This window comes from Pholis gunnellus, assembly GCF_910591455.1.
Source record: "Pholis gunnellus genome assembly, chromosome: 11".
Classification (NCBI taxonomy): Eukaryota; Metazoa; Chordata; class Actinopteri; order Perciformes; family Pholidae; genus Pholis; species Pholis gunnellus.
Window position 1 is genome coordinate 18,348,623 of NC_136538.1, and position 16,929 is coordinate 18,365,551.

Genomic DNA, 16,929 nt, shown 5'->3' on the forward strand with positions numbered 1-16,929 from the left:
CCTGTAATAGGACAGCTGACGGCGCTGGCTTGAAACGACCTGCACAGGAATTTAAAGAAAATGCATTGTATCAACAACCTGATCCTTAAATGTACTCTGAACATTTTGGTTTACACTGGAGAGATCAGCTGTACAGTACAGATTGTAGTCATGTGCTATGCAGCTGTCTGATCCTTCCGGCTGTAAACAACATTTAAGATAATGCAATGTACTAATGCTAAGAGGCCGCAGGGATTACTGACCCTACTGACTTACAGCTAACTGTCTGCTCAGTTGCTCACTATGTTTCTGTAAACAATTGACTAAAAAATATGTTTTGAAAAACCCGCCATAAATCCTTGTAGCTTATCACACATAATGCATATCACACAGTTCAATTTACTTACTGCTTCAGATAGAGAAAAAATATCAAAAAAAATTCAGAGTGCAGCATCACAAATCATTAACCAATTAAACAATTACTCATCAGCCAGAAATCCATGCACTGAAATTAATTTAGTTTAGGATTAGGTGAGCGTTTTATTGTAGACGCATGGTCTCTTTTTGATATTTAACAAGAGTTACCTTAGATTTCTATTTTTAACAGAAAGCCTGTGTGACAAGCTGGACGAGCTGGATTTGAAAGACTTATAGGCTTATAGAACACATCTGACCTTTAATTGGCAGTTGTCTTTGTTTGTGGTGAATCAGAGATAAAAGCTTTTTCACCTTAGAAGGTTAAAATCAATATGAATATGGATTTTCATTATTTTCATGACATTGTTTCCCAGGAGACATTTGGGCATGTCACAGTAGGAAATTGCAGGTGTAAATAGTAAAATCAATAATGGTTGAATTCCAGTTACTTGCTTGGTTTCAGGGTCCTGCCTCTTTGCATGCTTGCTCACTGTCACTATATTAAAGCATTTATATTAAAGTACTGTTGGGTTGTTTAATTTGTAACGAAATATCACCTTTTATTATAAGCTTTTCATATGATTTGTATGCAGTGGTGGAAAGCAACTAAGTACATTTACTTAAAGGGTGTTAAGTACAATTTTTCAGGGATTTGTACTTAAATTGAGTATATCTATTTTATGCCACTTTATAGGCCTTCTAATCCACTACATTTCATAAGCAAAGTGTTCACTTTAATCCATTACATTTGTTTGATACATTTAAATAGTAGTTACTTTACACATTTTGATTATTAATACAAAATATAACCCAAAATGAGATAAGCAACTCACCTTTACAAGCTGCAACATTAAAATGATGAACACATTAATGCATCAATAATTATAATACGGTATCATGACAATAATAATTGTGAAATTTTACCATTCTGCATGAGTGCTTTCACTTTACTTTTGTACATTTATTTTACTATTTTTATAGCAGAACTTTTACCTGTAACAGTATTTCTACACTGTGGTATTGATACTTTTACATAAATACAAGATATAAGTACTTCTTCCACCACAAACATTTTCATTTGTAAAGCAACTAATGACTAAAGCTGGCAAATAATTGTAATGAAGTAAAAAAAAGAAATAAGCAGCCTATTACTTCCTATACTTGGACCAGAACCAGTACGCCGTCTGATTCTCGCGATGGTTGGCTTATTAGCCGGCAGAGACACACACGGGATGTTGGAATGGGATGATGAGAGGAGACGCACACACGCCGAGCTGACACCGTTTACACCGAAAACGGGAGGACGAGGCGAGACGGTAGGATGTGTGTGTGTGTCAATGTGCATGTGTGTGTGTGTGTGTGTATGCGTGCACCTGTGCATGAGAGCGAAAAAGGGGGCTTTCCGCTTCTCCGGGTGACGTCACTAGTTTTCCTGCGTTAACGGTTGTTTTGACTTAGCTCCTTCGGAAATCCGTATGACGAGGGACGTTCTAGCGTTAACTGCGACGGTTATTGAACAGCAGGTGCACGCAGGAATCACCGCACCTGTGCCGCTACAGGTAATACTGTGAAGATAACATAGACTCCGCTAAAGCTGTAGCTGTTGTGTCTTTTTTGAAAGATTATTTTCATGTTCAATAACATCCGTGTCGTTTTCTGCCATGCTGCATGCAACATACGTCAGTTTGACAGCCGTCTAGCACCGTGACGTAATTATATGACGCAGTGCTGGTGCCACTCATTCAGTGTGATTAAATGGGGTATGTCACACTCATAGCACATATACTGGTTTATGTATTTGATGATAATGATGGAGGATAGTGTTTATGATGCTGCTGCATCAATGCCTGGACCCATGATTAGGGGACTTTTTTGGTACTGAGTGTGACTGACGTGTTTATACCACTAAGTATTTTAAAGTGTTGGCATCGAATATTTGGTCAGTTTTGTAATCTTGTGTACTTGGTCTTTGATTAGATAATTCCGTAACATTTTGAAAATAGAGAAGGATACGTACTACATGTCTGAGATGCACTTTCTCGTACATTGGGCTGCATTTAACAATTGTTTACATTATTACATTATATTGTCTATTAATTGATTAGTCTATAAAATGTCAGAAAATTGTGCAAGTTGACAGATTCAAATGTTTTGTTTTGTCCGGCCAACAGTCCAAACCCCAACGATATTCAAATGACATAGATATAAATCAGAAAATACTCAAATGCAAAAAATACTGGTACCACTATACTTGGTGTCTTTGCATAACAAGTGCAAAATAGTTGAATCATTAATTAGTCAACGAATTGTTTCAGCTCTACTTAGTGAAAGCAACACGTCAGCAGCAACATCTGTCCTCCATCAGTGTACAGACGGGTTACGTTCAGCAACTGTGGGGTCACCTTCATTTTGGCCACGCTCACAGCGCTAATACACAATTTCTGTAATTATGTGCATATAATGGAAGAAAACAGACTTGAATCATAAGTGTGTAAAGTGCTTGTGAAACTCAAGCTCTTATGCAGCCTGTGTGGTCAGCTATATGGATTTAAAATAGAAGTCATTTTGTTCGTCAGACGTGCATTAGATGGACAGAACACATCCTGTGTTAGCAGTGTAACACTTGAAGTCCTGCCAAAAACTGTCTTTCATTTTAGGAAGAAGATTGTTGGCTCACTGCTGCTGATGTCAGCCAGGGTTTGTATGAGGCCACAGTTTATGGTGAGGTGACAGGAAGGTGGTAGAAACAGGAACGTACTAATATTATATTGTAGAGTTCTCCTCTCTGTGCACACGTTGTATGAAAGAGCCACACCAATAATTCTGCATGTTTTAGCGCATTTTATATAGTGTGTTCAGCCACATTTAAAATACCATAGGTTTAGAGTTTGAGTGATTCTCTACCACCTAAGTTCCAGTAATTTGGCTCCATTTATTGTTTGTCTAAGTTATGTTAAGCTGTAATGCAGTTCTCTGCCGGGATTTGTTTTGAAAAGTTATTGGTATTTTAATTGTTCTTTGGCACAGAGGAAATTAACCAAAACATTTAGCAACCTCACCTTGAAGAATCTGTTGAGGTGTCAAGCTTGCAAACGTCCGGTGTTGTGTTTTAAGATGAGGAAAATACCTTATAGTTTCAGCCATTACTCACCGTTTTGCTCTCTATAACAGCTGTGTAGCAGTGTAACAATAGCTTGTAACTGTAAACAGCAAAGTTCTTGGTCATGCTTGATATGAGTCAGAGCTGTGTTTAGATAGTTTCTTTTCTCACTAACTCCTTTCTCCACTGTCTTCTTTTCTTGTTGTTGCCTCTGGAATGAAACACCATGAGATAAATGTTGTCTGGCCGGAGCTTCCCCTGGCATGGTTGGTTCATCATTGCAGTGCATATCTCCATAGAAACAGCTGCCCTGGTGACAAAGGGGTTGCCACTGTCTGGACATTTTGTCTCCTCTCTTTTTCCTCATGTTTCCTTTTTGTCTCTTCTTGCCTCTCAACGTGTTGTCCAGATTAAGGTTAAAGCTAACCACAGCTCCATTGAATTACACTGTAGATTTAAAGCTTAATCCAGAAGAGTACAGTACAGTATACCTATAAAAAGGATTCGATCCCCTTGGATGTAGGGTTTGGGTATCATTCGGAATTTTCTCCCAAATCTTTTTGGCAGTTTCAGAATGGAGCAGCAACACTTAAACCATATAGTTTGACAAGTATAAACATGGTTTCTATAACACGCTCTCTGTTTTTATTTAACATAAAAGTTTTCAACTCTTAAATAGAATTGTCTATTTTTGATACAAATCAGGAACTCCTCTGAATAAGCAAATTTAAAGACATCAGACATTTGATGGCAGATTGCTGTACTTTTTGATACCGCGTTATCAAAACAGTCTAATCTTAATCTTACAATCAGTCATTGCAGCCAGAGTTACTCAGTGAGTTAAAAAGCAGGCAGCAAAGTAATAAGAATTGGTGGTCTGTGTTCCATTTGGATTTGGTGTTAATTCTACCGTAGTCATCGTCTTCAACTTAAAATCACATTCTTTTAGGTGAGAATTTATTGGCAGTTTGAACCAAAGGGCTGGGATTGGGGAAATCCATCCTTGTAATACTGAGTAATCAAGCTTATTTTTTTTTTTTTAAGGAAATTGACACGTATTGTAAAAGGGGTACACAAAGTGAAAGCATTGTAGCAGCCCCTTGTGACCAAGAAATGTTGAACTAGTCTGCATTTGCTCGTTTGGTTTCAGATTCATCACTATACTGCTGCCTCGACATAAAAAAAAAGCTCTGTGTCACCTACTAGGTTATGACGCTGCAGTCTCAGAGTGTCTGCAGCAGCGCAAACACCAGCTGATTAGAATACTGATTACCAGCTAGATGGCTACGACTGCTAGCCTAGCCGCCGTAGTGCTGATTTTCCATTCAAGCAGAGCGGCGTAGTGCTGTTGCGCGTTGTGTAATACAGTGTAGTAGGGTGCATTTGAGGTGAACACAGCAGCTAGGCAGAGAGAGAGAGAGGGAGAGTGAGAGTGGAGGGAGAGCGGGAGGGAGATGACAGAGAGGTGCAGAGATTTGGGCAGAGAGAAAGAGAGTGTGAGAGCATCCCTCACTGCCGTTGTTGCTATTTATAGCCAAGCCCTACTCCACAGTCCTGAGATGCTCTCCCACCTCCCACATATAGACAAAACCAGCCTACACACAACATCATTTGACATGCAGAAATACAGCAAGCACAGAAAGGTAGACTGGGTTTTTGCACACAGCACAACTTGCTCATAAAAGATCTATGAATGGAGGAGAAGCAGAACTCGGGGGGTATTTGTTTGGCAATCAAGGTCAGTTATTGCTTCATCGAGAGCTCTGCAATTATTCATCCTGTTTATCAGAGAGAGTTTGAGCGATAGAAAGAGGAACACGGGTGTATGATTGGGTGGTGTGGAGCATTTGTCCTCACAATAACTAGTTGTTTATCTTGTCAGATTGAATGAAAGGGCTTTGGAGGGGGAGAGGGGAGAGAGTGAGTAGTAAAGGAGGAGAGAAATAAATCCATGCCTTCTTTTTTTCTTTATTTTTTCTCCTTTCACTTCCTTCCAGGCTGAGTCACTGCTGGTGAGGAGGAAGGTCTGGAGAGGGAACGAGAGAGGAGGAGGAGGAGGTGGAGGAGGAGGGGGAGAAGAAGAAGAAGAAGAAGAAGAAGAAGAAGGGAGGGAGACGGCGAGATAAGCCACAACAGGAAACGAAACGACACATACAGACACACACTCTGTGTTTGTGTGTGTGTGTGTGAGAGAGGGAGACTGCGCGAACGAGAGGTTGAACGGGAAAGGAAGGAAGGGAGGGAGAGTGACGCGGAGGCTGGGAGAGCCTCTCCCCCCTCCTGCTCTCCTCCTCTCCTTCTCTTTCTCTCTTCTCCTCCTCTCCTCCCCTCCTCCCTCCCTCCCTCCCTCTCTCTCTCTCTGTGGAGCAGGCGTGTAGCGGCATCAGACTCGGCGTGAAGGAACCATGAGCGATGTCACCATCGTTAGAGAGGGATGGCTCCAGAAACGGGGTAAGTACATCCAATACCTCTCTTCCTCTACTCCCCTCCTCTCTACCTCTCTACCTCTTTCCTCTCCTCCTTTACTCTGTCTCTCGTCTAGACTGAGGGCCTGGCCGTGCCTGTCCACATGTGCCGGTGGGAGGATGGGAGTGTTTGCGATTGAGTGTGTGTGTGTGATGACATGGATGTCTGATTATCTAGTATACGAGTATATACTTGTGTGTGTGTGTGTGTGTGTTTCCCCCACAGGGATGTGTGTCTTTATTATAAGCTTTGCTGGCTGTTTATTTGCTAAGCATCTATGTGCTTCAAGCACGTTGTGTCTGAAAAAGAGTGTGAGCATGGGTATGTGCATGTATTTGTATGCACAAGTGTGTGTTTAGTTAATAACATCTACCAGGCCTGTAGCAACACTGCTGTTCTGTTTGTGTACTAGTCTGTGAAACCAGTTAGTTCTGTCCATCTGAGGTATTATTTAACAGGGTTATGTTTTAAGTCATATGACATCGGGTTGAAGGGGGCACTGATGACACATCCTGTTTACAACCAAGTTAAAGGGAAATTGTAAAACAACATTGTCATAGCTGAAGAACATGAAGTAAAGATACTTCCCTGTTCTCAGACATCCGTGACTTATGTTCAGCGAGGGGTTGCTGCAACAGGTGAAAAGTAATTCGTAGCGGGGTCAAACCGAACCACTTGACGGTCAAAAAGTGATCTACAGTAGGTCTGCGATGACTGAAAGGCACTGTAGGACTTTGTGTTTTCCTTTTAACATACTGACATTTCCCCCAAAACCACAATTTTACGGTGTTGTACGTCTGCTGGTGCTGATACCTCCGGGCACAAATGTATGTGAATGTGCGTTGAAGTAGAAGAGCCTCAGGGATGGAAGAAAGGGGGTTTCCAGACTTTTAGGCCAATGAGCATCATCCCCCTGACTATGTGATGGCGTCTAGGAATGTGTAACACAAACTTTTGAACAGGAAGTGACACGATGCATAACAGACAGCAGGTTTCTGGGTAATGTAGGCTATCACTATGGCTCAACGGGACAACATGTTGGACGACCGAGAGCATCCACTCCATACTGCATGGAGTGGATGCTCTCTCTCACTGTGTCACACACTCTGTACTGCTGAAGTAGAGGGGAGGATCTTGGTCTACTGTAGATGTGCCAGCATGCCATTGTGATCCTCAGACAGTCGTCTGTGCATATTAAGAGGAACACATCGCCCCCAGTCACGACGCAGCGCTACCAGTGTTCGTCAGTGTGTGAGAGAGGTAGAGATAGAGGTTGTAGGGAAAGGGGGGCGGGCTGTTTGTGTCAGGAATATGAATGTTTGTCTGCATCATATGCTAAATCTTTGTCTGTGTGTGTGTGTGTGTATGTATGTGTGTGGAGAGGAGCAAGGTCGGGGTGCTGACTCACTGTCCAGGTCGTGATACAGCAAAGACTGCAGTCTTAGTCATTAGACAGCTTTTCACTGAAACGAAGCAGCAAGAGAGAGGTTGATTAGACCCCATCGTGACGTTGTCATACTTGGGGGGGTAGTGATGCCGAGGTTAGATCAGGAATAGTCCCAGAAATGTAGTCTAGACACTGGTGGTGGTGGTAGAGAGATGAAGAAAGTTGCTGAAGATCTGGATGATTGAATGTGGAGTGGGACGTCTGATGAACTCAGTGGAAGTAACCTTGGGCACTGGATATGATGAAGACTGGAGGTGAATTGTTCTTACTAAAACGACAACTGGCAGCAGAGAGAACAGTTTTTTTTTCAAGTTTGACAGCAACAATATGATAGGCTTAGGGATTGTGGCAAAATCTGGTTGGTTTGCATAAGAGTGAATACGCAGAGTCAGCTGATGGAGAATAAGCTGGAGAGCGAGTGATGGAGAGATTTGTGAATGAATGAGAGCGTAAAAAGAGTCTGAACTTCCGCCAAGCTTCATGAGTGGAAGATTCGAAAGAAAGACCGATGATGTCGATAAGAAGGAAAGAGAGAAAATAGTGTAACAGAACTCTGTATGAAGGAGAGCTGTTCACTTGCTTCTCAGAGGCTTGTAATTCAAGAAGTCATGAAAAAGTTATATTTCATTAAAAACTATTTGTATTGTTCAATCTCATAATTGATCATTTTATGTTAGATTAAGTGGATATATTTTCTTCCTGCAGTTCTGGTTTACAACAGCAGGATATGCTTCCAATATGGTAAAAGTAATTTAATGATTGTTAGTTGTAAAAATGATTGTATGTTCCCAGTTTTACTTACAATTGGATTTTTCTGAAAAGTAAGCAATCGGGTCAAATATGTCGGTCATCATTTGATAGAAAACTCTGAGCACGACAGAGATTTCTGTCAACATTGTTGTACATTTCATTCTCAGGGCATCGAGGGCAGCACATCGTACATGCATTCCTCGCGCTCTACTGATGTGATGGTTTGGCTGTTCAGGACTTACTGTTCGTACAAGATACAGCTCATGCATGGTTTACGTTTATTTTACCATCATTTGACCAGAATGGGTAATTGATAGTGACGATGGTTGGTTTTGAATGTTTGTAAATGTCTATTTTATAGTCTTTTAACTTTTTTTTGCCTCTGTCTTTTGTTGTCTAGTAATAAAGTGTTTCCCCCTTCATTATAGCCCAAAGTATTGCTGGTGACTTCTTGCTCATGCACCCTCATGGGGATGCTCGCCTCCCGGCATGTTTTATGAAGGATCTGTGTGCATCTGTAGTTTTTGTTAGAGAAGCCACTAGCCATTAGAATAATTGGTCAAATATTAGGTGTGCTAGATTACGACAAAGTCCTAGTCACTTAGTGACTTTGGAGACATCATGCACTCAGAAGGAACATTTTGTACCCTACGTTCTGAAGTTAAATGCATCAATGGACGAAAGTTCACCGCTGTAGAGGAAAAGGGGTGCGCTGGATTTATAACACAAGACCAAGCGGGAGCATAGTTGCGAAATGGAATGTAGAATATGTCTGTTATCTTGTTTTCATAATCGTTGGAGACAAAATTGTAATTGAAATTCGAGTAATTGCACAGCCCTACCAATGTAAGACACTGTGAATTCACTGATCGATTTGCATTTCAGTGGATGCTGATCACCTCGGTGGTATGCAGGTGCATTAATTTCAGTAAGCATATCCACCACAAAGGCTTCAGGAGTATATAAGACTCTCAATGGGGAAACATTACAGAATGTTTCCTCACAATCAATCAGTTAAACTTAAAATAAAGAGTGTTTCAAGTGTTTTGAAAGAGCGATAAGAGATAAAAACATAAAATCATTAGCATAAAAGTGTGATAAAATAAAGCAGCAAGATATGAATTCAGAGATTGCTCACCACCACAAGCCAATCATCATCTTGGAACACAGAGACAAACCTCAGGAACATCCTTTCAAGCTACAGTACACGATGTCCTCGGATGACACTCGCATGCTCACTGCCATGGCGAACATTTCCTTCCTCTTTTCATTAAATCACAGTGGGCAGTGCATTCGGCTGCATCATTTCTCTATCTTTGGAAATAATGAACAGTAGATGGGTACATGTTCCAGAATCTGTCACCGGTATAAAGGCAACAGACTTGTAAGAATATATCCAATGTTTGGAAACATGTTTTTAATCATAAAGACTGAATGATTTAAAAAAGATTGTTTGACTGACATATGCTAGACCATCTGATGGATAGATGTTAGCTACAGCCACATTGTCTCATGTTAAATGTTGTGTTTTGGGGGTGAAAATCAGAAGTCGCTCTCAGACGTTACTGGGCTGTTTTCTTGAATGAGAATCTGAAGTGAACTCCACTTCACTTCCGCCCAGGCCAGGTGTTTACCTTCTGTCCGTCCACGTGAGGCCACAGAGGTCACAGTCAGCCGCTGTAGTCGAGGATACTGTTACCTCCACCAGCATCAACCCACACAGCAGTCAGCACAACAGATGGCCAGGAGAGGGGAAAGAAGGAGAAACACCGAGGGAGGGAGGGAGACGGGGGAGAACACTGTCATATTTATATTACATTTTTGACATTACTGTCCTCCAGAAGTGCTTCTCTGCAGAGCTACTAATTGGATGAGATACAGCTGTGTCAAAGTGGAGAAAGTCTTGTTGCTGACTCAGTTTTGAAATAATCCAAGATCAATGATTCTTTGTCTCCCAGGAGGGTTTAAGCCGTCACATATACGATGAATTTAAGAGGATGTTAAACATTTAAAGTTAAAGAACAATGTATTACCAACCCTGTGTGGTTTAGTCATAAGGCTTTGACAATGGATTGATGTTATATTCAACAGTCACATTTATTGAGATCGTAAGTTCAAGTGGCCCTTTATAGATATTAAAGGTTTAACATATATTTGACTTCCAAAGCCCTCTTCACACAGGATTATACTCAAATATGAATCTGCCATGCACACACTCTGTAACATACTACAAATTCATATAACTTAGCATATTTTGTCAAACCCGGTCATCTAATAATATTCGACTCATCATCTCGGTAGCTGAGAGAGAGTTTTCTTCTTCCTCTGGCATGACGATGTAGTGGAAGATATTATTGATTTCTGTGAGCATTTTAGATAGAAATTCAGGGGTTCATAGGGCTGTGGTTACACTCATATTGACATGATTTTGTAGTGGACATGATGCAGAATTAAATTACAATGCTGCATCCCACCCATTGAAATGTTCTGCATGTCTTGCTGTGGCTCTGTGTCTTGAGATCTGTTCTGCTCTTGCTTCTTATATCTTTAACATTGTTTGCAAATCACATCCATAATATGTAGAATTCCGGTCACAGTGTGGGCTCTTTCACTGAGGGGACAGGTAGGACGTGACTCCATTAGATATTCAATGTCTCCTTTTTATGAAAATCCATTTGTGTGTCCCAACCGGTCACTTAATGCATCATGGCATGATTGTCTGATAGACATCAAACTGAAATGTGAATCAACACACCTGTCCTCGTTTACACTCTTTTCTCTGTACTCTCTATCTCTACAACTCGTACACCGTACAGTATGGGCTATACTGTATGCGTTGAAGTGCTGTGGGGTTCATTGGGTGCAGTGCAGTGAGGCAGCCATCTTGGCTCAGTGAGTTCAGTGAGTTCAATGTTGCTGGAGGCTGGCTGGCTGGCTGGATCAGGTGGCAGTGCCAGATCCCTGATATCAATCACCAGCCGCCGCTGCTGCTGCTGCTGCCGCCGCCACTGTCTGCTGTGTCGCCCTTTTTCTTTCCTCTCTTCCTCCTCCTCCTCTCCTCCTCCTCTGTCCTGCCTCTGCTCTAAACCCTGTCAACACAACTCACCCCCTTTTATTGCAATTCACACTCTCTTTCCCTCTCTGTCTACCTCCTATATCTCTTTCCATCTCCCTGTACTTCTCTCATTCTATCCCCTCTGTTTCTCAAACTAACATGTATATACCAGGCAATAGCAGACAGGCAGACAGTACAGGCTTTGTTATGAATGGCATCCTCTTGCACATCCGGAGGAAGTGTACGCTCCAGTGTGGCTTTACAAACTGTCTCCATTGTCCTAAGAATGACTCACTCTACACTGCAGAGAATGGCAGACAGACAGACAGACAAACAGACAGACAGCACAGTGCAAACAGACAGACCAGTCTGCAGAGCCTACAGACAAACAGCAGAGGAAAGACAGGCAGTGAGACGGATAGTTTGTGACAGATACAGCCAGAACAGAGGCAGACAGCTTGCCAATACAGAAGAGACCTGCAACTTGCAGGTACAGACACAGAGTAAAAGACAGATGGGTAACAGACACAGGCAGGCAGCAGAGAGTGTGTCCCCTTTGTATTTAATCGGAATGTGATATTTTGTATGTTGCAAAATTGTTGAGTACAAATTGAGATAATAAACCTTGAATTTGAATTTGGCTCCAAATTAAAGCTGCACCAGGCAAGAATGTCATATAAACTCACATGTCTTATCTATCTTATCTTACCTGTCACAAATTTAGGTTGCAGCAGAGAAGAATGTCCTCTTCTGGTGTTCTGTATGGTTACTGCCAGCATATCTGGTCCACTGGAGGATGTGACGAATAGAAACTAATGAGCACAAAACTAAACCGCAACGAGCAGCCTCTAAATTACATTTTATTATATATTCCTTCCGCTCAGAGAAAGGGTGTAAAGAGATGTAAATGTACATCTTATGCCACCATAGCATTATAACTCTGTTGGCATATATACATTATTTTGCATATGCCCAGTTATACATTACCAATGCAGTAGCTGCTTGCTGTTTTGAATGTTGTAGCTTTTAACTTTCCTTACACTTACAGATAGATAAATACGGTGAAGTTGTATAACTCTGCAAACTCAGAAATAAAATCAGTGGTAAGTGATACAGTAGCAAGCATCCCTGAAAAGGCAACACAAACAGAGCGATGGATTAATGGAAGAGTGAGTGAATGAATTAATGAAGTCTTGGGTAAATGAATGAATGGATCAATGAATGGAGTGCTGATCACTGCAGAGGGAAAACGTGGATAGAGGAGGAGAGAAGGGGTGAGAGAAGTTTGTAGTTCAGGAACATCAAAGTGCTGACCTGAAACATTTGATCACAGTTTAATTTGGATACATGCGCATGGAATCACACACACACTTTTCTAAATTGCCATTATTGTTACCGCTGTTTAATACTGCATATATATTGTTGATCATCTGCTGGCAATAATGAATCAAATAGCAGAGAGCAGTTTGTACTGTAACAAATGTATGCGTCATCCCATGTTTTAGTAAAATACTAATGTACAATAAAAAACCATTTAAACTCTGTTTATTAAATCTTATCGTCAAATGTTCCAAGGAGGTTGTTTCAGTGCATGAAACTCTGTGATCATGGCTTTCTTGCCTCCTTGATTTCCTCATCAACCAGTTTCTATCCATCACTATTCCACGGGTGTACTAACACAGAGATAAGACCAAAGGGGCGGTGTGTGTGTGTGTGTGTGTGTAGTGTGTGTGTAGTGTAACATCTTGAAGTATTGTGGGCTGGTTGGAGTAGGCTTTGGGCTGATTAGAGGAGGCAGGTAAGAGTGGGGGTTGGTTTGGCTGATTTAGGCCAACAGATTAGTGCCTAGTGGCTAACAGCTAGTCTAAGTGTTTGCTGGCAGGAGAAGGACCCCTGAGTGGGACCATTTGGTCTCATATTGCCACTTAATTTATTTCTTTGGCCATCCAAGTCTATAAGATATTGATCCATAACATTATATTGTTGTTATTACACTGTACTAAATCTGTGTTTTATGTCTTGCAAAAGAATACCGTTGAGGACCTGTAGAGCTCAGTTCCAACTGCTGGTTCTCTTATATCGGGTACAATAGATTCACTCCTTATTAGGATAATGAACCCACACAGTTTGATGGTATGTTTAGATGCCTCGGTTATCAGCCTTTTGCTTAGCAAAGTTGACAGAATGATCGCCACTCTGGTTATAGCTCATAATTAAGTTAAGAATGATCACATATAACATTTACTAAATACAGGTATGTCAGCGCAGAAAATGAGATTTCCCTAAAAACAAGTTGTTCAGTTCTGCTCAGGTATATTCTGTGCTGCTGTGGGATTTTCTGAGATGCTAATTGATTTTTAATGACATACTTAACTTCATTTGTTGAACTTTCATTTACATGAGCAGATGACTTAACGACAACAGTGAGTCTGGGTAAAGTGTTGTTTTTTTAATCTTTTTTTGTCACAGGAGAAGTGGTTTTAAACGAGGGCAGTAACTGCAGCCACAATGGTGGACAGTGGTCTACCTCTGGTTGCCAAGGGAAACTGGACAACCATTGTTGCCCAGTTACATCCTTGATGTATTTTCTCCTATTCACTCTGCTACGGTGGCACACGGCTCTGTGTTGCTTTATTTGTAAAACAGAGCATCTGTTCAAGAGAGCATCCTCTCTTACAGAAGCTTATGGGCAGACCATGAAGGCAGCAGCTGTTTGAGGCTACTGCAGGCACTCGCAATTTTATTTAGGGTTTCTGAATTGATTACCCAGTCTGATGGTCGTCAGATAAGACACAGGGATCACTATTGTAAAGCAGAGCCACTCAGCTGTACACTCAACTTTACAGTTGGCCCCTTCTTTACCTTACTGTTGAGCAAAGGTGAGTAGGGATTTGGGAGATCCATCAGTCGGTTTGTTTGTGTGTGAAACAAATAGCATACCAGCACTGCTGCGGTTGTCTTAATTTCAATGATGAATATCTTTTAAATTAACGGTATTGATTTTGTACGCCATACCTCGAGTGAAATATTATCTGTGTTTTTATGCAGCAGTGTCAAGAGTTGAAGAGTGTAGTTCAGAGCAGCAAAGCTACGCGCTACAGATGTCTCTGCTCTGGCAGCCAGATGTGAAGTAAAGACACAGTTTCATGTGACAGCCTGTTGAAACATCTGGTAATTTAGATTACCGAGGTAAATATATGGCCGCCTTCGGTGGGTTTGGTTTGAGTTTGCTTGACTTAATAGTTGAGCTGCATGCTGATGTCACAGTGGCCAGGATAAAGGGACAGTCGGTCTATTTATATCGTCCCACCTGTAATCTGTCGCTGACAGGATTAACTAAGCCACTAGCTTCAGCCTGCTGTGCCGCACAGACACACTGACAATGTGAGTCATGAATTAATCCATGCATTCACAAAGATGTACAGTTACAACAGTGTGTACAGTACATTCAAGGCACATGGGTGAATACAATGTGATCATTATTAGGATATTCTGGGAAAGGAAGGACAAATATTTGTCTGTTTTAACCAACCAGAAAATGTGACACTGTAATCACGTTACAAGCTTTTTTTTCTTCCGTTTGTGTACATATGTGCTTGCATGCACGTCTCTTGAGTTTTATGCATCTTTCACAGAGTCTCATTTAGTTCGCCTGATTAAAAACAGAGAGGAAGAAGAGACCAAACATTGACAGAATATTTCATCCTCCCTCAGCCTCCACCGTCTCTGGTTGCCAATCTCCAGTCATTAATTAGCTGTCCATGACAAAATTCCCAGTTCCCAATCTGATACTAGTGTAGAGCAGCGGACGGCAGTGGTAATCATGTCAGCAAGACTTGGCTCAGTGTTCTGAGGGGGCTAAATCTCTCCCATATGGCCCACTGGCTGGGGCCCGCACCTCACCAAGCTCTCATTAAACTAGTGCTTAATATACCAAGGTAAAGAGGGACACACACACACACACACACACTAATGCATACACTCAGCTGTAAGAAACAATTCAAGACATCTGACAGGGGATTGGGCACAAAGGGACTGGAGGACAAGGAGGTGGTGTTTGTTTCTGTGTTTTTGTGTGTGTGTGTGTGTGTGTGTGTGTGTGTGTGTGTGTGTGTGTGTGTCTGTGTTTTGAGAGACTGATGCTATACAATTGTTGATTTGCCATCTGTCATCAAGAAAAGAGTTCTATCTTTGTTTGTGTGTGTGTGTGTGTGTGTACAGAGGAAAGATGAGACGAGGAAAGAAAGAAGGAAACGGTGAGGTGCAGATGTCTCTCAGCATAGCGGCTGGAACATGAGGTTCAATGGCAGACTGCTGTATGAGAGGAGTTGGAGGAGGAGAACAGAGAAGAAAAGAGGCAAACATCTGCCATATTCAGATATTGCGTCGTGGTTTGAGTGTTTTTACACAATATCTTGAGTTTGAATAGACCTGGGAAACGGCCTGCTCATTAAGTATTTTAGGCAGTAGGCAGGCAGGTTCAGAAAGCCCCAATATTACTGTAGGTTTCACATACTCTTCAGTACATTTTATCAATATCTATGCATAACTTCTTATGACAACGAAAGTACGTTTTTGGTGCAGTGCCAACAATTAGTTTAAGTACGTACTTTGTTAATACCCAGAAAATGGCCTTGTAAAAATCATTATGAGAAACACCTAAAACCACAAATTCTTAGAGTTGCAATCTCCCGATGGAGATTATAAGCGATATAAAATTAGTTTTGAGCTTTGGTTGTGATTCATTTTTCTTGAAAATGCAAGCCGATTTAAAGAATAATACAGAATACAATAACACTATTATTCAAGAATATAGGGATTATCTCACAAGGGATTTGACATTTTTTATATAAATGTGTATTTTTTGTCTGGTACTGATTACAAAATAGTAAACACATGGACAACACACGTTGTCATCTTTGTCTGTTTTGAATTGTCTCTGAGCCTCAAGTGCCTGATGCCGGCCAGCTGAGGTGGACACGTTGTCAAAAACAGCCTCTTAGACGAACAGACGTTACAACAAGACAAACACCAGCTCTCAGGAAAGGAGAGAGAAGTGTTCGTCTGAGATTAACTGACATATAGAGTTGTCTGTCACCTCATTGTGGGACAGACAGACAGGCAGGCAGACAGGCCAGTCACTAATTGCCATCCCACTGTGATTTTGTTGGTCCCACATTTACAGTAGTTCATGAAATTTAACTGCCTAATCACAAGTAAACAGCATCTTGTAAACAAAAGTCACATGGGCTTACAAGTAGCATTTCTGTTGCGCATGACTGAGCGTGACTGATTGTGTTTTGCCCCTGCTCCATTTTGTAATGTTGTGCTTTACAAGCATGATTAACTGCAGCCTATCACATTATTCTCTTGAACTCTGATTCATCCAGATATAACCATGTTGTCTCTCTGTTTCCTCCCTAACAAACCTTATGCCTTGAAACACCTAAAAGTACGAACAGATAGTGGTTTTACTGTGTGGATGATTGTTGGCATTGGTCTCACCTGTTCACACAAACAAAAGTTAAAGAGTAAATAACCCAGAAGCCAGAGTTGCCCAGTATGAAAGCACCCTGTTGGACAGATGGGCACTTGGACAGGTGGACAGACAGACAGGTAGCCTGGCAGGACGGAGGGGATAGCAAAGAGCAGCAGTTAGTGAGGTTGAGAGCACTTACTGTCGGCCCTTCAGTGCAACACATGAATGAAACCTTT

General features: G+C 41.4%; 1 protein-coding gene across 2 annotated transcripts in view; it reads left to right on the plus strand.

The window, feature by feature from the left end:
* Nucleotides 1-5,861: 5,861 nt before the first annotated feature.
* Nucleotides 5,862-16,929, plus strand: part of akt3a (v-akt murine thymoma viral oncogene homolog 3a) — a 40,947-nt gene continuing 29,879 nt past the window's right edge. For both annotated transcript variants that reach the window (XM_079168378.1, XM_079168379.1), the window contains exon 1: nucleotides 5,862-5,947. In XM_079168378.1, coding sequence (XP_079024504.1) covers nucleotides 5,902-5,947 — 46 coding nt within the window. In that variant the 5' untranslated portion in view covers nucleotides 5,862-5,901. The remainder of the gene's footprint in view (nucleotides 5,948-16,929) is intronic.